The 21,765-nt window shown below is 41.9% G+C and overlaps 1 protein-coding gene across 3 annotated transcripts in view; it reads left to right on the plus strand.

Moving 5' to 3' along the window:
• The first annotated feature begins 539 nt into the window (after positions 1 to 539).
• Positions 540 to 21,765, plus strand: part of LARS1 (leucyl-tRNA synthetase 1) — a 69,056-nt gene continuing 47,830 nt past the window's right edge. Inside the window, exons 1-7 of one of the 3 annotated variants that reach the window (XM_071098262.1) lie at positions 540 to 652; positions 6,361 to 6,479; positions 10,837 to 10,924; positions 11,620 to 11,700; positions 15,160 to 15,297; positions 18,688 to 18,849; positions 21,608 to 21,720. In XM_071098262.1, the coding sequence (XP_070954363.1) occupies positions 10,874 to 10,924; positions 11,620 to 11,700; positions 15,160 to 15,297; positions 18,688 to 18,849; positions 21,608 to 21,720 (545 nt within the window). In that variant the 5' untranslated portion in view covers positions 540 to 652; positions 6,361 to 6,479; positions 10,837 to 10,873. Of the gene's footprint in view, positions 818 to 6,360; positions 6,480 to 10,836; positions 10,925 to 11,619; positions 11,701 to 15,159; positions 15,298 to 18,687; positions 18,850 to 21,607; positions 21,721 to 21,765 lie in introns of all 3 variants that reach the window. The other 2 variants (XM_071098261.1, XM_071098263.1) reach the window with 2 other exon arrangements.

Raw genomic sequence — 21,765 nt, forward strand, 5'->3', positions numbered from 1 at the left:
GACCATCCTGGCCAACATGGTGAAACCCCGCTTCTACTGAAAATACAAAAATTAGCTGGGCGCGGTGGCGCGCGCCTGTAGACCCAGCTACTAAGGAGGCTAGGGCAGGAGAATCGCTTGAACCCAGGAGGCGGAAGTTGCAGTGAGCCGAGATCGCGCCGCTGCACTCCAGCCTGGGCTACAGAGCGATATTGCGTCTCAAAAACAACAACAATAACAAAAAGGAGATTGTTAATACGCGGTTATACAATATCTAAATGCTGGGCTGTTGAATGCCACTGACAGTAATAAATATCTGTGCATAGTGGCAAGCCATAAGTAGCACCTCAGTCACCGAATAGTAATTAACTGCGTTTCCTGGCATCCCGAGAGGCAACCAGCTCTACCGGATGAAAAAGTTGATGGCCAAGCACTCCAACCTAACCAGGGCACACTCGCGATGTTCTGAGATCCCACACTGCATCATGGACTTTGTAGTGCAACGTGCCAGTGACGTCACTGCCGGTTCCTCTCTGAGTGGGCCTATCGGGCAGACTTCCGATAACCCGTTTTTCTCTGGGAATTGTAGTCAGTAAGCGCCTGCTGGGCCTCTGCTCGAGTGTTCTGGGAACTACACTTCCCGGCGGGCTGTGAGATGCCTTGGCCGTAGTTGGTAAGGAGCCGGATGATTGCCTCAGCAGGTGTGAAGCGTGTGCTTTAGTTTCGTGGGAGGCCTGGCATCCTCGAGAGGGAGGGGAAAGATTGTAATCACTGCTTTGTGGAGGTCGCCAGGGTCATTGTCGTGGATTTGTACAGTCGGCTGGGCGGTGCAATGGCGGTGAGTTTGAGCGGGAAGAGTCCACAGGGGCCCTGGTGCCGGACTGACCACTTTCTAGGGGCTGTCCATGTGCTGTCCTGAAGGGAAAGTCCTTTTCTAAAAGAGAGCCACGCTTAAGGCGTGCCTGTCGTAGAGGCTTTGCTGTTTCTTGCTAGCTCATGAACCAGGAGCTGATGTCTGTTAACTTTACTTAGTACTTGGATATCATATTTGTTATTTCTCTGGCGTTTCTAAAATCAAGGTGGAGAGCCGGACACGGTGGCTCACTGCTGTAATCCCAGCACTTTGGGAGGCCGAGACAGGTGGATCATTTGAGGTCAGGAGTTCGAGACCATCCTGGCCAACATGGTGAGACCCCATCTCTACCAAAAATACAAAAATTAGCCGGGCATAGTGGTGCGCGCCTGTTAACCCAGCTTTTTGGGAGGTTGAGGCAGGATAATTGCTTGAACCCGGGAGACGGAGGCTGCTGTGAGCCGAGATCGCGCCACTGCACTCCAGCCTGGGCGACAGAGTGAGACTCCGTCTTAAAAATTAAATAAATAAATAAATAAATAAAACCGAGGTGGAGAGAGGAGTATGTAAGTTGATTCCTACTTCCAGCAAAAAAAAAAAAAAAAAATTGAGCGCCTCTCCGTAAAATGGACAAAAATCTCTCTTTTCATAGTGTTTTTGTGTGTGGGTAATATTGTGTCAGGTGCTGATAAATGCTATGGGGAAAAAATAGAGCAGGAAGGGCTGCTAGGGAGTGTACAGTGGGGGTAGTACAGTTGCAGTTTTTTTTTTTTTAATTTTTTTAAATTTGAGAGATATTCTCACTCTGTGGCCCAGACTGGAATGCAGTGGCGTGATCATGGCTCACTGCAGCCTGGACCTTAGGGCTCAAGCGATCCTCACACCTCAGCTTCCCCACAGCTGGTACTACAGGCGTGCTCCATTACACCCGGCTAATTTTTTGTATTTTTAGTAGGGACGGGGTTTCGAACTTCTGGGCTCAAGCGATCCTTCTGCCTCAGCCTCCGCAAGTGCTGGGACTACAGACGAGCCATCCCGCCCGTTTTTTTTTTTTTTGTCTTGAGACGGAGTCTTGCTCTGTTGGCAGGCTGGAGTGCAGTGGTGCGATCTCGGCTCACTGCAACTTCCGCCTCCCAGGTGCCTCCCAGGTTCAAGCGGTACTCCTGCCTCAACTTCCCGAGTAGCTGGGACTACAGACGCACGCCACTACGCCCAGCTAATTTTTTTGTATTTTAATAGAGACGGGGTTTCACAGGATACCCCTTTAAGAAGAAAGGAGGCTGTGGCCACATAGATTTCCTCAGGGATAGCCAGGGGCACCATGCTTAATTCACAGGGAGTCCCTCTTCTTTTCACCATGTTGGCCAGGATGGGCTCAATCTCCTGACCTCGTGATCCACCCGCCTCGGCTTCCCAAAGTGGTGGGATTAGGGGTGTGAGCCATAGCGCCTGGCCTGTTGCAATTTTTAAAAGGATGAACAAGGAAGGCTTTGCTAAAAAGGTGGCAAAAACGAGATAAGAGAGCAACCCATGCGACTATAGGAAGAAAGAGATTTCCAGACAGAGGCAACAGTGTAAGTGAAAAGCAAGGATCCTGGGTGGAAGCCAGGGATGTTTCTAAACATCCTGCAGTGCACAGGACAACCTCTGAAAATAAAGAATTATTTGGCCCAAAGTGTAAGTAGTGCCAAAGTTTGGGAACTCTGATTTAGTTAAATAACCTTTTGTTACCAGTGAGGAAGTTGAGTCTCAGATTGATCAAATGACTTGCTTAAAGTTATACAACAAGTTGGTGTTTGGGCCAATATCGGATTTTATTACACTTGATCTTTGAGGTTTTGAGAAACAAGTTTTTCTGAGAAACAGAAAAGTAGAATAAGAGCTTTCTTGCATTTGCCGTACTCAGTACAATGAAAAGAAACTCATAGTTCTAAGTAATTTGTAAAATACTTGCTTTCATATTCTTCTTTACAATGGTCATATTTTAAATTTTTATTTGTATTGTTATTGTTTTTTTGAAATGGAGTCTCACTCTTGCCCAGGCTGGAGTGCAATGGTGTGATCTCGGTTCACTACAGCCTCTGCCTCCCAGGTTCAAGTGATTCTCCCACTTCAGCTTCCTGAATAGCTGGGACTACAGTTGTGTGCCACTATGCCAGCTAATTTTTGTATTTTTTGGTATAGATGGGGTTTCACCATGTTGGCCAGACTGGTCTTGAATGCCTGACCTCAAGTGATCTGCCCACCTCGGCCTCTCAGAGTGCTGGGATTACAGGTGTGAGCCGCCGCACCTGGCCATATTTTTTGTTTTTTGAGACAGGGACTCTATCAATCAGGCTGTAGTGCAGTGGTACAATCATAGCTGACTGCAGCCAGCCTTGACCTCCTGGGTTCAAGTGATCCTCTGGCCTCAGTGTTCTCATGCCCTGCCCATGGTAGTTTTTAGGTAAAAAGGTATTTTTTTTTTTGAGACAGAGTCTTGCTCTGTCGCCCAGGCTGGAGTGCAGTGGCTGGATCTCAGCTCACTGCAAGCTCCGCCTCCTGGGTTCATGCCATTCTCCTGCCTCAGCCTCCCGGGTAGCTGGGACTACAGGCGCCTACAACCACTCCCTGCTAATTTTTTGCATTTTTAGTAAAGACAGGGTTTCACCGTGTTAGCCAGGATGGTCTCGATCTCCTGGCCTCATGATCCTCCCGCCTTGGCCTCCCAAAGTGCTGGGATTACAGGTGTGAGCCACCGTGCCCAGCCGATATTTGTTACATAACTTCTGTATCTGTGGCATTGTACTTGGTGCTAAGGTGACTATAAAAGATTTAAAAGTTCCTGCCTGTTGGGAATTTACAGCCCAACTGCATAAATGTCTTAAAATCATTTGGTTATATTTAACAGAAGTCAACTCAAGTTGGTTAAGGAGGAGTTTAGTAATAAAGTGGAAGTTGGCCTAGTGCGATGGTTCAAGCCTGTAATCTCAGCACTTTGGGAAGCCAAGGCTGGTGGATTGCTTGAGCCTAGGAGTTCAAGACCAGCCCAGGCAACATGGTGAAACCCTGTATCTACAAAAAAAAATACAAAAACTAGCTGGGTGTGGTGATGCATATGCCTGTAGTCCCAGCTATTCAGGAGGCTGAGGTGGGAAGATTGAGCCCGGTAGGTCAAGGCTGCAGTGAGCTGTGCTTGTACCATCATGCTCCAGCCTGGGTGGCAGAGGGAGACCCTCTCTCTCTCTCTCACAGACACACACACATAAATACAGTGAAATTTCATATTGCCCATGACTGTCGGGTAGGAGATATAACTAGGCTTTCTGAGGCCCTACGTACTTTTGCCTTTGTGGGTAGATCGTTTCTCCTGTAAAAATATTAGAAATTATATTTTACAGACTGGGTGGGGTGGCTCATGCCTGCAATGACAGCAGTTTGGGAGGCTGAGATGGGTGGACCACCGGAGATCAGGAGTTTGAGACCAGCCTGGCCAACGTGGTGAAACCTCGTCTCTACCAAAAATACAAAAATTAACCGGGTGTGGTGGCGTGCGCCTATAATCCCAGCTATTTGGGAGGCTGAGGCAGGAGAATTGCTTGAACCCCAGAGATGGAGGTTTCAGTGAGCTGAGATTGCTCTCGCTCTGTTGCCTAGGCTGGAGTGCAGTGGCTCCATCTTGGCTCACTGCAACCACTGCCTCTTGGGGTCAAGTAATTCTCCTGTCTATGCCTCCCGAGTAGCTGAGATTATAGGTGCGTGCCACCACATCCAGCTAATTTTTGTATTTTTACTAGAGATGTGGTTTTGCCATGTTGGCCAGGCTGGTCTCGAACTCGTAGCCTCAGGTGATCCACCCACCTCAGCCTCTCAAAGTGCTGGGATTACAGGCATGAGCCACTGGGCCCGGCCAAAAAAATTGTTTTTCTTGTAAAGAGGAGGTCTTGCAAAAAAAAAAAAAAAAAAAAAAAAAAAAAAAAAGGAGGTCTTGCTATGTTGCCTAGGCTGGTCTCAAACTCCTGGCCTCAAATAATCCTCCCTCCTCAACCTTCCAAAGTGTTGGTATTATAGACATGAGGCACTACATCCAGCCAAGTTACTTATTAAGAAGAGGTTTTGGAGTGAGAGGGGGCAGTGGAATTGATAGTCTAAATGAAGGTGGTTAGTAGCAGGAATGGAAAGGGATGAACAGATGTGCAGGCTTATTATTTCTTAGGAAAGAAAATACCTTATGCAATGACTGTTTTATGGAAACTTGAAAAGAGTCCACTTTTTTTTTTTGGGACGGAGTTTTGCTCTTGTTACCCAGGCTGGAGTGCAATGGCGTGATCTTGGCTCACTGCAACTTCCACCTCCTGGGTTCAAGCGATTCTCCTGCCTCAGCCTCCCAAGTAGCTGGAATTACAGGTGCGTGCTACCTTGCGTAGCTAATTTTTGTGTTTTTAGTAGAGATGGAGTTTCACCATGTTGGAGAGGCTCGTCTCTAACTCCTGACCTCTGGTGATCCTCTCGCCTCGGCCTGCCCAAGTGCTGGAATCACAGGCATGAGCCACCGTGTCCAGCCTGTTTTATTTTAATTTCATATGAACAGTTCTTTAACAATTTTGGAGATAAGTTCTCTATCAGTATCTTTGATATTCATGTATTTTAACTAAATAGAAACATTTGATGATAATGTTACATTGTAGTATATAATTTTAAAAAAGCATATGAAAGCCTTTTACATATTTCAGTAGTTGTTCAACCATTTCTTTGAGGTTTGAGGTAGACAGGTCATGATAATCCCAATTTTTTTTTTCTGATGGAGTCTTGCTGTGTCACCCAAGCTGGAGTGTAGTGGCATGATCTCGGCTCACTGCAGCCTCCGCCTCCCTGGTTCAAGTGATTCTCCTGCCTCAGCCTCCCGAGTTGCTGAGATTACAGGTACCTGTCACCACACCCAGCTAATTTTTGTATTTTAGTAGAGACGGGTTTTGCTCTGTTGGCCAGACTGGTCTTGAACTCCTGACCTCAAGCAATCCACCCGCCTCGGCCTCCCAAAGTGCTGGGATTACACGCATGAGCCACCGCGCCTGGCTGATAACCCTAATTTTTTTTTTTTTTTTTTTTTGAGACGGAGTCTCGCTCTGTTGCCCGGGCTGGAGTGCAGTGGCCGGATCTCAGCTCACTGCAAGCTCCGCCTCCCAGATTTATGCCATTCTCCTGCCTTAGCCTCCCGAGTAGCTGGGACTACAGGCGCCCGCCACCTCGCCTGGCTAGTTTTTTTTGTATTTTTTTTTTTTAGTAGAGATGGGGTTTCACCGTGTTAGCCAGGATGGTCTCGATCTCCTGACCTCGTGATCCGCCCGTCTCGGCCTCCCAAAGTGCTGGGATTACAGGCTTGAGCCACCGCGCCCGGCGATAACCCTAATTTTTAATGTTCATTTAAAATTCAAGATAACCATCGAAAAATCAGTCTATCAGTGAGCAGCTCAGTTCTGTGAACCCAATTCTTTTTTAAAGCAAGCATGCTGAAATACAGAGTGGATTAGTCTCTTTGTGTCCAATAGGAAAGAAAAGGAACAGCCAAAGTGGACTTTTTGAAGAAGATTGAGAAAGAAATCCAACAGAAATGGGATACTGAGAGAGTGTTTGAGGTCAATGCATCTAATTTAGAGAAACAGACCAGGTGAGTAATAGTTTGTGAAGTTCTGCACATTGTATTTCTAAAACCATTGGCCTTATAGTACAGAAACAGCTTGGTGGAACCCATAAGGTAGATTGTATTTATAATGCCTGAAACAGGGTAAAGGAGGTGACTTTCACTTTCTGCATATGAATTAGGATCTTTTTTCTTATGGGATTTGTAAAGTTTTTTTTCTAAAGTTTTGTTTTAAAGACTACAGTATTTTAAATATTTAGACAAAGAAGGATGTTTTGAGATTTTTTTCTTTGCTGACTGATAAAACAAAGTTATTCTGTTAGACTCATAATGATTATTATCTCCAAAGACAGAAAATATAAACTTTATGTTTTTTCTTTATGAGTAAACCTAATGCTTGTAAAAGTATAAATGTTGAAGATATTATTTCATAAATACTGCATTGCCTTGATACTAAAATAATACTGATTTAAAGACAAACATAGATAATGACATGATATTTGGAAAAACAGAAACAAAATAATTCCCCCAAACAGTGCCACAATAAATGTATGCATCAATTATAAGATATATCCCAGATTCGTATATGTTGAGATGTAAGAAAATGTGCTTTTTCAGATTGAAGAAATATTGTTATAATAACAACAATAATAGTAAGTTAACATTGAACACTTACTGTGTGCTAGCAAATGTGGCAGGTTTTTTACATGTATATTCTCATTTAATCTTTTTCTTTTTTTTTCTTTTTTTTTGAGATGGAGTCTCGCTCTTGCCTAGGCTGGAGTGCAATGGCACGATCTTGGCTCACTGCAAGCTCCGCCTCCCTGGTTCACTGGCCTCCCTGAGGTCATTCTCCTGCCTCAGCCTCCCAAGTAGTTGGGACTACAGGCACCCGCCACCACGCCCGGCTAATTTTTTTGTATTTTTTTTAGTAGAGACGGGGTTTCACTGTGTTAGCCAGGATGGTCTCCATCTCCTGACCTCGTGATCCTCCCTCCTTGCCCTCCCAAAGTGCTGGGATTACAGGCGTGAGCCACCACGCCCGGCCCCTTAATCTTCTTTTTCTTTCTTTCTTTTTTATTTTTATTTTTTGAGACAAAGTCTCGCTCTGTCATCAGGCTGGAGTGCAGTGGCGCCATCTCAGCTTATTGCAACCTTGGACTCCCTGGTTCAAGCAATTCTCCTGCCTCAGCCTCCTTAGTAGCTGGGATTACAGGCACGTGCCACCACGCCCAGCTAATTTTTGTATTTTTAGTAGAGATGAGGTTTCACTATATTGCCCAGGGTGGTCTCGATTTCCTGACCTGGTGATCTGCCTGCCTTGGCTTCCCAAAGTGCGGGATTACAGGCATGAGCTAGCGCGCCTAGCCTTTTTCTTCCTTTTTTTTTTTTCAGACAAAGTCTTGCTCTGTCATTCAAGCTGGAGTGCAGTGGCACAAGCATATCTCACTGTAACCTCAAACTCCCGAGCTCAAGCAATCCTTCTTCCTTGGCCTTCTGAGTAGCTGGGACTACAGGCATGCGCCACCATGCCTGGCTAATTTGTTTTTTCTTAGAGACAGGTTCTTGTTATGTTGCCCAGGCTGGTCTCAAACTCCTGGCTTCAAGTGATCCTTTTGCCTTGGCCTCTCAAAACTCTTAAGATTATAAGACATGAGCCATCACTCCCGGCCTCATTTTATCTTTTAATTTTTTTTGTTTATTTTTTTGAGGTGGCGTCTTGCTCTCTTGCCTAGGCTGGAGTGCAGTGGCATGATCTCGGCTCACGGCAACCTCTGCCTCCCGAGTTCAATGATTCTCCTGCCTCAGCCTCCCCAGTAGCTGGGATTACAGGTGCGTGCCACCACACCTGGCTAATTTTTAATTTTTATTTTTAATAGAGATGGGGTTTTGCCGCATTGGCCAATCTGGTCTCAAACTCAGATGATCCACCTGCCTTGGACTCCCAAAGTGCTGGGATTGCAGGTATGAGCCACTGCCCCTGGCCATAATTTTTTTTTTTTTTTAAATTTGGAGACAGAGTCTGTGGTGTCAGATAGAGTGAGCCTCTGTCACCCAGGCTGGAGGGCAGTTGTGTGATCTCAGCTCATTGCAACCTCTGTCTCCTGGCCTGAGGTGATCCTCCCACCTCAGCCTCCTGAGTAGCTGGGACTATAGGCGCACACCACCACACCCAGCTAATTTTTCTATTTTTAGTAGAAATGGGGTCTTGTTATGTTGCTGAGGCTGGTCTCAACTCCTGGGCTCGAATGATCTGCCCACCCTGGCCTCCCAAAGTGCCGGGATTATAAGCATGGGCCACTGCGCCCAGCCTTTTAAAAATTTCTTCTGTAGAAATGAAATTTCGCTGTCTTACCCAGGCTAGTCTTGAACTCCTGGGCTCAAGTAATCCTCCCACCTTTGCCTCCCAAAGTGTTGGGATTACAGGTTTGAGCCACCATGGCTGGCCTTAATCTTCTCAATATCCTTTAAGGTTAACAACTTTTAAAGTTTCTCTTTTACAGCTGAGGAAACTGAGGCACAGAGAGGCTAAGTAACCAGTTCAAGGTGTTACATCACTGGGAGTTGACTGGGCCTGGGCTTGTTTTTAGGACTTTCTGATTCAAAAGTCTGTTTTCCTTGCTTATTAAGCTATGTTCTAATAGATATATATGTATTTTTTTGAGACGGAGTTTTGCTCTTGTTGCCCAGGCTGGAGCACAATGGTGTGATCTCGGCTCACCACAACCTCTGATTCCCGGGTTCAAGCGATTCTCCTGCCTCACCCTCCCCTGTAGCTGGGATTACAGGCATGTGCCACCACACCTGGCTAATTTTGTGTTTTTAGTAGAGACGGGGTTTCTCCATGTTAGTCAGGCTGGTCTCAAACTCCCAACCTCAGGTGATCCTCTTGCCTTGACCTCTCAAAGTGCTGGGATTACAGGTGTGAGCCACCAGGACCCAGCCTATGTTTTGTTTTGTTTTGTTTTTCAAGAGAAAAAGAAATTGCTGTAATACAGTCTCTGGTGTTATACTTGAAGCTATAATTTGAAGCTTCTATTTGCTTCTAGAGGTTTGATTAACTTTAAGGTAATTTAAAATAATTAAAAGTGAACTGAAAAAGCTGCTTTGTTTAGTGAAAGAGAATTAACTATAGGTGTATGCAGCAACACTGAAGAAAGTAATATAATGTCAAGTGAAGAAGGCAAATTGCAGAAATCTATATGAAGTATGCCGTTTTTTTGTATGAAACTCACCAGTGAGCAAAACTAAATGATAAATTGTTTAAGGGTGCTGGCAAGTGTGCAAACTATTCAAAAACAAGGGAATGGTAAAAGCTAATTTCAGAATGTTGGTTTCTCTTGAGGGACGGTAGAGAGGAAACAGGTAGTTTCAGTAGGTTCATAAGTCAGATGGTATGTTTACAAGTGTTCATTTTATTACGCTTCATAACATAGTATGTATGTTAGATATTCTTCATAAGAAAAAAGAATACAGGCCAGGCATGGTGGTTCATGAGCTCATGCTCATGGTGGTTCTTATGTTGAGAACCCTGTCTTTACAAAAACAACTAAAAAATTTAAAAAAATATAATAAGAAGCTTTAAAGGATGCTTTTAAAGTGAATCTGTCACATATCATGTAATATTGAGCATGTTTTATATTACCTGAGGGTCTTTGAATTACTTTATGTATATCTAGTATCTAGTGAAAACAAATCTCATTTATTCAGTAAAATATTAAATTAGCCTAGGTTCATAAGGGTATTAAAGAATTTTTTTTTTTTTTTTTTTTTTTAGTTTATTATCTTTTTTTTTTTTTCTTTGAGATGGAGTCTCGCTTTTGCCCAGGCTGGAGTGCAGTGGCATCATCTCAGCTCACTGCAACCTCTGCCTCTCAGGTTCAGGCAATTGTTGATTCTCATGCCTCAACCACTAGAGTAGCTGGGATTATCAGTGCATGCCACCACGCCCAGCTAGTTTTTGTATTTTTAGTAGAGACAGGGTTTCACCATGTTGCCCAGGCTGGTCTCGAACTCCTGGCCTCAAGCAGTCTACCAGCCTTGGCATCCCAAAGTGTTGGGATTACAGGTGTGAGCCACCACGCCTGACCTAGTATATTATCTTTACTCAAGTATTTTAGTTTAAATTAAACCTCTAGTATTTGTTACAAGGCTATTTAATTCTTAATAGCAACCTATAAATGACTTATTCTTTGTAAATCTAAAGTAATTTTCAATTTTAGAGAGTTTTAAATTTCCGGATTTATACATTTACTTTTAAATATTTTTTAAATAATTAAACAAGTTATTTATATCAAGCACTTCCTTCACCCCACTTCCTTATTGTAAAAGGAACTTAACATTTATTCTTCTATACTTTCTTTTTTATATTGTTGTTTTGCAGCAAGGGCAAGTATTTTGTAACCTTCCCATATCCATATATGAATGGACGCCTTCATTTGGGACACACGTTTTCTTTATCCAAATGTGAGGTAATGTTTTCCTATGTTTGCTATGATGGGGAGGAAGGTTTTTAATGAATATTGTTTTGAAGAAAATGGCATCTATAGAATTTATTATTTCCTGTTAAGAGAACTTAAAATTCCTTAAAGCATAATTTTTATATTTAAGTAATTTATTTTTATTTATTTATTTTTTGAGATGGAGTCTTGCTCTGTCGCCAGGCTGGAGTGCAGTGGCGTGATCTCGGCTCACTGCAACCTCTGCCTCCCAGGTTCAAGCGATTCTCCTGCCTCAGCCACTCGAGTAGCTGGGACTACAGGCATGCGCCACCATGCCCAGCTAATTTTTGTATTTTTAATAGACACAGGATTTCACCATATTGGCCAGGATGGCCTCAAACTCTTGACCTTGTGATGCACCAGCCTCAGCCTCTGAAAGTGCTGGGATTACAGGCATGAGCCACTGCGCCCGGCCCATTTAAGTAATTTAATTTTTATATTTAATTATCATGTGCCATGTGTGTATGTGTGCAAGGGTCTGGGCATGTATGCATATTCAAAAGTAATTCCTAGATTGGTGAGTTTTGGAATGCCTAAAATCTGATTGGCGTTCCAAAGGAGGATGTGAAAAAGAAAACTAAACTAATTTTTTTGTGTGAAAAGTTCGCATTTTGTATTTGTCTGGCATTTACATTTGCAATTTAAATTTGATTTTATTTCTGTAGTTTGCTGTAGGGTACCAGCGATTGAAAGGAAAATGTTGTCTGTTTCCCTTTGGCCTGCACTGTACTGGAATGCCTATTAAGGTAAGATTGCTAATAAGATTGGTTTCTACTCTTTTTAGTTTGGATCTAATAGTAATACCCAATTCAAGAGCTTAAAATAGGATTTTCAAATATTGCTGCATTAAAGTATGAAATGAGTTGAATTTATTATAGTGAAAATTTATTTAAAAATAAACAACATTTGAAGAAGTGCTTAAATAAAGGGCATCCATTATGGTCTAAGTGATCACTAAGTGATTTTAATGTCTTTTGGTTGCCTTGTATATTTATGTCTGTATTATAATTAGGTAATTACTGATTCTATTTTACTAAAAGGAAAAATGTACAGCCATTGTGCACTTGTGACATATGTAAGATGCTGGCATAAAATAATAAACAGTTGTATTGTAATTCGATCATTTTTGCAAATACCTTCATTTGTGATAAGTTTGTATTAGAAATAATTCTTAATGAAGAATAGGAAAGAAAAGTAGAGTTGAAAGGATTCCCTTACATAATAGGATTAGGAAATTTAAATCCTGTTTCTTTTTATTCTTCAACATTTTATTTTACTTTACTTTATTTATTTATTTTTTGAGACGGAGTTTTGCTTTTGTCGTCCAGGCTGCAGTGCAATGGTGTGATCTTGGCTCACTGCAAACTCCTTCTCCCAGGTTCAAGCGATTCTTCTGCCTCAACCTCCCGAGTAGCTGGGATTACAGGCACCCGCTACCACGCCTGGCTAATTTTTGTGTTTTTAGTAGAGACGAGGTTTCACCATGTTGGCTAGGCTGGTCTGGAACTCCTGACCTCAGTCGATCCACCCACCTCGGCCTTCCAAAGTATTGGGATTACAAGCATGAGCCACCATGCCCAGCCTTCTCCAACCTTTTGTTTTAAAGAACGTCAGTCCTACGGAAAAGGTGGAATGGTAGTACAATGAACACCCTCCACCCTTCACCTGTAGTTACAAAGTATAAATGTTTGCCATATTTGTTTTAGTTCTGTCTCTCAGCACACATGCATGCGTGCGTGCTTCTCTCTCTCTTTTTCTTCTTTTTTTTAAATTAAAAAAAATTTTTTTTTTGAGTTGGAGTCTTGCTCTGTCGCCCAGGCTGGAGTGCACTGTTGTACTTTTAGTACAGACGGGGTTTTCCCATGTTGGCCAGACTGGTTTCAAACTCCTGACCTCAGGCAATCTGCCCACCTTGGCCTCCCAAAGTGCTGGGATTACAGGTGTGAGCCACCACGCCTGGCCCTTCTCCCCCTTCTCTCTCTTCTTCTGTGAACTTTTTGAAAGAAAGTTGCAGGCATCATGACATGTCGTTGCTAAATACTTTAGCATGTATTCTGAGAATAAGGGCATTCTTCTGTATTATCAGAGTCCTGTTATCCCCTCCAAGAAATTCAACATTGATGTTATATTACCATCTTCATTTAATCTGTAGTCAAATTTCTGTAGACTGAAAATGTCCTTTCCTTCTGTTTTTCCCTTTTTTTTTGTTTTGAGATGGATTCTTGCTCTGTTACTCCGTCTGGAGTGTAGTGGTGCGGAGTGCGATCTTGGCTCACCTCTGCCTCCCAGATTCAAGTGATTCTCTTGCCTCAGCCTCCTGAATATCTGGGATTACAGGTGCCTGGTGCCATGCCTGGCTAATTTTTTGTATTTTTAGTGGAAAGAGGGTTTCACCATATCGGGCAGGCTGCTCTCGAACTGGCCTCAAGTGATCCGCCTGCCTTGGCTTCCCAAAGTGCTGGGATTACAGGCATGAGCCACCATGCTCTGCTGTTTTTCACTTTTTATTTTGTGGCGTACACATTGCATCTTGTTATCCATTCTTTTCACTATTTTGTAGTTTTTCATGATGTTGATGTTTTTGAAGTCTAAGCTAGTTATTTTGTAGAATGTCCCATGATACGAGTTTTCTGTTGGTTTTTTCATGATTAGGGTTGGGCTAAATATTTTGACAAGAATACTTCATTGTTGAGGTATAAACTTCCCATTGTATCACCTCAAAAGCATATAAAGTGGCAATTTGTCCCATTTTAGTGAAATTAAGTTAATCCTGCCAGGTTTCCTCATTCTAAAGGTGATTTTTCCTCCTATAAAATTAAAAAGTAAGGCTAGGCACGGTGGCTCACGCCTGTAATCCCAGAATTCGGGAGGCCAAGGTGGGAGGATCACATGAGGTCAGGAGTTTGAAACCAGCCTGGCCAATGTGGTGAAACCCCATCTCTACTAAAAATAAAAAAATTAGCCAGGCGTGGTGCCGTGCGCCTGTAATTCCAGCTACTTTGGAGGCTGTGGCAGGAGAATCGCTTGAACTCGGGAGGTAGGGGTTGCAGTGAGCCCACACTGCACCATTGCACTCCAGCCTGGGCAACAAGAGTAAAATTCCATCTCAAAAAAAAAAGAAATAAATTAAAAAGTAATCTATAGGATAACACTTTGAGAGCCTCTGAATGTCCTGTTACTCAATAACCCAGTGGTTTTAGCATCCTTTAAACATCCTTGCCTGTTTTTATTATTGTATTAGTGGTTGAAATTCTTCTAGATAGAAGAGACTTTTCCATTTAAAAATTTTTTACTTCTGTATTTCTTATTTTTCTCATAACTTTAACAGTGTTTACTTGGTGTCATCTTTGTTTTCGACAGTGTACTCATTGTGGTATAATTGATAAGAGCTAGAGTGGAAAGTCCAGGGTTAAGTCTGTAACTTTGCTAGCTGTGTATATAACCTTAAGGTAAATCACTTCATCTCTGTTTATTTTCTGACTTAAAGCCTATCCTATCTACTTGGTAGGCTTGTGATGATAACTAATAGAGTATATGTGACAGTAATCTTTAAATTGAGAAACAGTGTTATTAATGTTATCCAAAATGATAACACATTATGTTTCCTATATCTTTATACATCTAATATATACAGTATATAATATACTATATTGAATATTCTGGGTGTTGAATAAATACTTGTGAGTAAATGAGGTAAAATACTAATTTATAAAAAAAATACTAATTTATAAATTAGTGAATTTTGAGGTACATGATTTATACCTTTATTTATTTATTTTGAGACATGGGGCTCATTCTTGCTTTGTCGCCAAGGCTAGAGTGCAGTGGTGTAATCTTGGCTCACTGCACCCTCTGCCTCCTGGGTTTAAGCGATCCTCTCACCTCAACCTGCCGAGTAGCTGGGATTACAGGCATGTGCTACCATGCCTAGCTAATTTTTATATTTAGTAGAGACATCATGTTGGCCAGGCTGGTCTCAAACTCCTGACAAGTGATCTGCCTGCCTCAGCCTCCCAAAGTGCTGGGATTATAGGTGTGAGCCACTGCTCCCAGCCTTCGTTTCAGTTTTCTGTAGTGGAGCCACATATGTATCAATGTATTGCAAAAAGTTTCAGAATCAATTTTAGTTGGCAATAAAACAGTAAAGAACTGAAATTGTGTCTACCTTGAATTTTGAACGTCATTATCTCTAATGTTCGTTGTAGGCATGTGCTGATAAGTTGAAAAGAGAAATAGAGCTGTATGGTTGCCCCCCTGATTTTCCAGATGAAGAAGAGGAAGAGGAAGAAACAAGTGTTAAAACAGAAGATATCATAATTAAGGATAAAGCTAAAGGAAAAAAGGTTTGATAGTGGTTGATATTTATGTTGGTTGAAGTTTTATATTTTTCTGATTTATATGTGCATTCTCAGTACTAGCACAGTACCCAACACATAAAATATACTAGATAATTTTTTTAAAGTATCAAAGCAAAAAAATTATCTTTCTGACTTCCTATTGCCTTTTTCCTCTTTTTTGAAGTAATTTTAGATATACAGAAGAACTGCAAGATAGTATAGAGATGTTACATCTTATATAACTATGGTACTATTTTTCAAATTAAGGAATTAACATGAGTACGGTAGTATTTTCTAGACTTTTTGGATTTTACCAGTGTTTTCACTAATTTCCTTTTCTCTTCCAATGTCCAATCCAGGATCCCACATTGCAGTTAGTTGTCATGTGTCCTTACTATGTTTCCTTAATCTTTTCTATCTTTCATTTTCTTCCATGACCTTTATACTTTTAACAAATACTGGTCAGGTAATTATAGATTATGCCTCAGTTTGAGTTTGTTCAATGCTTTCTCATCGTTAGATTGAGGTTATTGATTTGGAGGAAGACTATTAGAGAGGTAATTTGTCCTTCTCAAACATTAGGGACTATATGATACTGATATGTCTTATTATTGGTGATGTTAACATTGATCATTTGGTTAAGATGGTGTCTGCCAGGTTTTTCTCCTGTAAAGATTTCATTTTTGTTTTTATAATTAATATATATTTTGGGAGAAATCTTTTGAAGCCATGGAAATAATACTGTGTTTCTTTTTAAATATTTGCTCATTAATTTTAGCTTTCATCAGTGGATCTTGCCTACAACAGTTATTACTGTAGTCTTTTAATCGTGATTTTCTATTTACCTCGTTCTTTTTACATGTATTATCTATAATTCTTCTGAAAGGAAGAGCTGTCTTTTCTCCCCCACTTACTTATTCTGTCCTTTCTATGTCATATGGATTCATGGATATTTACTTTATTCTTTAGGTTATAAATCAATACCATTGAGCTTTTTGTTTTTTAAGAGATAGAGTCTCACTATGTTGCTGGCCTTCAGCTCCGGGGCTCAATCTGTCTTCTCACCTCAGTCTCCTGAGTAGCTGGAACTATATAGGCTTGTACCGCTGTGCCTGGCTATTGGTTTGTGTTTTTGTGTGCGTGTGTGTGTATGTGTATGTGTGTGTGTGTGGTTGTTAACAACACCATAATTTGTTGTCAAATTGTTCTTTTTTATTGGAATAAAGCTAGAGTAAACAAATTGTTTTAGCTTTGGCCATTGGGAGTTTTTTTAGCTTGGCTCCTGTGTCCATTGGACATTCCCTCATCTTCCTTTGTTCAAAGCACTTTCTTACTTTATGGTGTCACAAGCTGTTCCAGGCTTATCTTTTATTTTCCACGATTCAACCAAGGAATCAAGCGCTTCTCCAAGGTTTCTTTTATTGAAGAATGGTATTCAGAAACTAAGGTCTGAGTGCTGGGTGTGCTCATTGCCTGGGGTATCACTGCTTCTAGGCACTCGCAGTGGAAAGAGCAAGGAAATATATTTATGTCTGCTAAGCCATACATACACATCTGTTTTTATTTATCTATTTGAATGTTTATTTAAAAAGTAAGTTCATATTGATACCCCTGGCTCCGTTTTAGCACCAGGGGTCTCATTCTAGCATTTTCCCTTGATTTATTTGTGACTTCTTACTACAACAGTGAGACCCTTGGCTCTCATAACCTATAGTATATTTATTTGTTCAATCCTAGCCTACTAGTAAAGTAGTTTCATAATTGCCAGCCTATACCCCTGGGAGAAATAGTTTTACTGACTAAAGTACAGTGTTTGTGTAATTCTTTTTGTCTTTAGAATCTAATCACACTGTTTTCCAAAACTGCCTAGATCAGCTCCTTTCTTCCCTTCCCCTTGAGTGTGATTATATATTTGTAATGCAGTTAGATAGATTTGTCACAGTCTGCATTCCTCCTTAGGTTCCTCCAACATCCTGGTTAAAAAATTTACATACCATAAAATTTACTTTTTTTTTGTTTTTTTCAAGACATAGTCTTGCTCTGTCACCCAGGCTGGAGTACAGTGGCACAGTCTTGGCTCACTGCAACCTCTGCCTCCTGGGTTCAAGCAATTCTCATGTTTTAGTCTCCCAAATAGCTGGGATTACAGGTGTGTGCCACCACACCCAGCTAATTTTTGTATTATTATTATTGTTGTTGTTGTTGTTGTTTGAGATGGAGTCTCTCTCTGTTGCCTGGGCTGTAGTACAGAGGCACAGTCTCGGTTCACTGAAACCTCCGCCTCTCGGTTCAAGTGATTCTCCTGCCTCAGCCTCCAGAGTGGCTGGGATTACAGGCGCTCACCACCATGCCCGGCTGATTTTCATATTTTTAGTAGAGACGGGGTTTCACCACATTGGCCAGGCTGGTCTCCATGACCTGACCTCGTGATCCACCCGCCTTGGCCTCCCAAAGTGCTGGGATTACAGGTGTGAGCTACTGTGCCTGGTCCAAAATTTCCTCTTTGTGGTATATAATTCTGTGGGTTTGAAAATGCCTGCAGTCATGTTTCTACCAGCACAGTGTCATATAGAGCAGGTCTGGCAGCCCCAGCATTTTCTTATGCTGCCTTATTGTAGTGTTACAATTTAACCAAATTTCCTACCTTCAACTTCTGGCATTTGGTTGTCTTTTTGATATTCATAATTTTTGGAAAAGGAGGAAAGTCTTGTGAGTAGCCTCTTTTTTTTTTTTTTTTTGAGACGGAGTCTCGCTCTGTCGCCCAGGCTGGAATGCAGTGGCATGATCTCGGCTCACTGCAAGCTCCGCCTCCCGGGTTCACACCATTCTCCTGCCTCAGTCCCCCGAGTAGCTGGGACTACAGGCGCCCACCACCACGCTCGGCTAATTTTTTGTATTTTTAGTAGAGATGGGGTTTCACTGTGTTAGCCAGGATGATCTCGATCTCCTGACCTCGTGATCCGCCCTCCTCGGCCTCCCAAAGTGCTGGGATTACAAGCGTAAGCCACCGTGCCCAGCCTGTGAATAGCCTCTTTATAGGTAAATAAGGTAAATGTGGTATGAGGATAAAAGAAACAAGGTTTGGTACTGAGATCTTACCTTCATGATGGGTAGTTCTTTATGTTGCCCTCCATTTAGTTGGTGCCAGTTTCTTGGCGGAGATCTTGGCTATACAGTTTGACAGACTAAGTAGTACAGCTAATTCCTGCAGTGTTCTGCTGTATCAGCATTATTTTAGAATGTAAAAAAATTACCAAATGGGATTATTTACTTAAAATTACTGTGGTCCTGGATGTTAGGCAATTTTTGGTTTTTCCTTTTTTTTAATATCTTGGGTCATTTTCCTGGAGTGTTGGTTATTCTTTGATTGAGTTTATTTTTCTCCATTATTTTCAGAGTAAAGCTGCTGCTAAAGCTGGATCTTCTAAATACCAGTGGGGCATTATGAAGTCCCTTGGTCTGTCTGATACAGAGATAGTAAAATTTTCTGAAGCAGAATATTGGCTAGATTATTTCCCGCCACTGGCTATTCAGGATTTAAAGAGAATGGGTTTGAAGGTATGTCTATAAAGAAATACGAGGAAAGCATTTACAAGTATGTGCTTTTTTATTGTGCTTTTGCTTTATTGTGCTTTCCAGGAACTGATTTTTTTACCAATTGAGGATTTGTGGCAACCCTGTGTTGAGCAAGTCTAGTGGCACCATTTTTCCAACAGCATTTGCTTGCTTCATGTCACATTTTGGCAATTATTTTAATATTTCAAACTTTATTATCTGTCATGGTGATCTATATTCAGTGATCTTTGATGTTATTATTCTAATTGTTTTGGGTTGCCACGCACTATACCTATATAAGATGGCAAACTTGATTGGTAAATGTTTGCATTCTGACTGCTGTACTGACTGGCTTGTTTCCCTCTTTCTCTCCTTGGGTTTCCCTGTTTTCTTTTTTTTGAGACGGAGTCTCGCTCTGTCGCCCAGGCTGGAGTGCAGTGGCATGATCTCGCCTCATTGCAAGCTCCGCCTCCCGGGTTCACGCCATTCTCCTGCCTCAGCCTCCCGAGTAGCTGGGGCTACAGGCGCCCGCCACCACGCCCGGCTAATTTTTCGTATTTTTAGTAGACATGGGGTTTTACCGTGTTAGCCAAGATGGTCTCATCTCCTGACCTCATGATCCTCCCACCTCGGCCTCCCAAAGTGCTCGGATTACAGGCGTGAGCCACCGCGCCCGGCCAGGTTTCCCTGTTTTCTAATAAACAACAATCTTGAAATGAAGCCAGTTATTAACTTTATAATGGCCACTATGTGATGTCTCTCACTTTAAGTAAAAAGCTAGAAATCATTAAGCTTAGTGGGGAAGGCATGTTGAAAGGCAAGACGAGCTAAAAGCTAGGCCTCTTGACCTAACAGTCAGCCAAGTTGTGAATGCAAGGAAAAGTTTTTTTGTTTTTGTTTTTTGAGATGGAGTCTCACTCTGTCACCCAGGCTGTAGTGCAGTGGCGTGGTCTCGACTCACTGCAACCTCTGCCTCCCGGGTTTAAGCTATTCTTCTGCCTCAGCCTCCCTAGTAGCTGGGATTACAGGCATCTGCCAACATGCCTGGCTAATTTTTGTATTTTTAGTAGAGACAGGGTTTCACCACGTTGGCCAGGTGGGTGTCAAACTCCTGACCTCAAGTGATCCGCCTGCCTTGGCCTCCCAAAGTGCTGGGATTACAGGTGTGAGCCACCATGCCTGGCCCACTCCCAAGTTTGAAAGTTCTATTATGAGTAAAATGCTATCAAACAGCATCACATGCTACAGAGAAATCTTTTGTGAAAGGAAGAGTCAATAGATGTGGCAAACTTCATTGTTGTGTTAGTTTAAGAAATTGCCATAGGCCGGGCGTGGTGGCTCAAGCCTGTAATCCCAGCACTTTGGGAGGCTGAGACGGGCGGATCACGAGGTCAGGAGATCGAGACCATCCTGGCTAACACGGTGAAACCCCGTGTCTACTAAAAAATACAAAAAACCAGCTGGGAGAGGTGGCGGGCACCTGTAGTCCCAGCTACTTGGGAGGCTGAGGCAGGAGAATGGCATAAACCCGGGAGGCAGAGCTTGCAGTAAGCTGAGATCAGGCCACTGCACTCCAGCCTGGGCGACAGAGCGAGACTCCGAAAAAGAAATTGCCATAGCCATCACAACCTTGAATAGCCACTTCTTTGATCAGTCAGCAGCTGTCATCATTGAGGCAAGCCTCTCCACCAGCACAAAGATTACAACTCACTGAAGGCTCAGATGATTATTAGCATTTTATAGCAATGAGGTATTTTTTTTTTTTTTTTTTGAGACGGAGCCTCGCTCTGTCACCCAGGCTGGAGTGCAGTGGCCGGATCTCAGCTCACTGTAAGCTCTGCCTCCCGGGTTCACGCCATTCTCCTGCCTCAGCCTCCCGAGTAGCCCAGACTACAGGTGCCCGCCACCTCGCCCGGCTAGTTTTTTGTATTTTTTAGTAGAGACGGGGTTTCACCGGGATAGCCAAGATGGTCTCGATCTCCTGACCTCGTGATCTGCCCGTCTCGGCCTCCCAAAGTGCTGGGATTACAGGCTTGAGCCACTGTGCCTGGCCAGCAATGAGATATTTTTAAATTAAGGTATATACATTGCCTTTTAAAATATGTTTATTGCACACTTAATATAATTCAATATAGTATAAATGTAACATATATGCCTTGGGAAATAAAAAAATTTGTGTGACTTGTTTTGTTGTGTTGGTTTATAACCAAAGCCACAATATCTCCCAGATAAGTCTGTATATTTGTGTGATTATATGAGATTTGGACCAACTCTTAATTTTAGAGTAATATATTTCCCCTGTATGCCACTAAAGAATTAGTACTGTTATTGTTAGACTAGAACCTAACATTGCTTATGAGTCTTTACTGTTTGTTGAATACTTTACTCTTTGTTGAATTGGAATGTATATTGACATATTAACAAGTAGTAGAAAGGAGCTTTGTTCAAAGAATATGAAGAAGCCCAAGTTTAACTTGAATATTTAGGAATACATAAAGGTAGGATTAAATGTTTCTTCTTAATTTATTATAGCTTCTGTATGTTTGTTAATATGTAAATGTGTATGCTTAAAAACATACTTTAATTAAGTAAATTAAGGTAATAATTGTGATATACTTTTAATAGTGGAACTTGGAAAATTTTTTTTAGTAGTTGATCTGATTCTAAGTTAGAAGAGTAAATAATTGATTCATAGGAATTCTTATTCAAACAAAATTTGTGTATTTCTCAATAATTGCCTTTTAAAATTTTCCTTTTATAGGTAGACTGGCGTCGTTCCTTCATCACCACTGATGTTAATCCTTACTATGATTCATTTGTCAGATGGCAATTTTTAACATTAAGAGAAAGAAACAAAATTAAATTTGGGAAGCGGTAAGTTTGTTGTACTTGAGCATAATAAAGCAAAAATCAGTTGGG

The sequence above is a fragment of the Macaca nemestrina genome, chromosome 6 (assembly GCF_043159975.1).
Source record: "Macaca nemestrina isolate mMacNem1 chromosome 6, mMacNem.hap1, whole genome shotgun sequence".
NCBI lineage: Eukaryota > Metazoa > Chordata > Mammalia > Primates > Cercopithecidae > Macaca > Macaca nemestrina.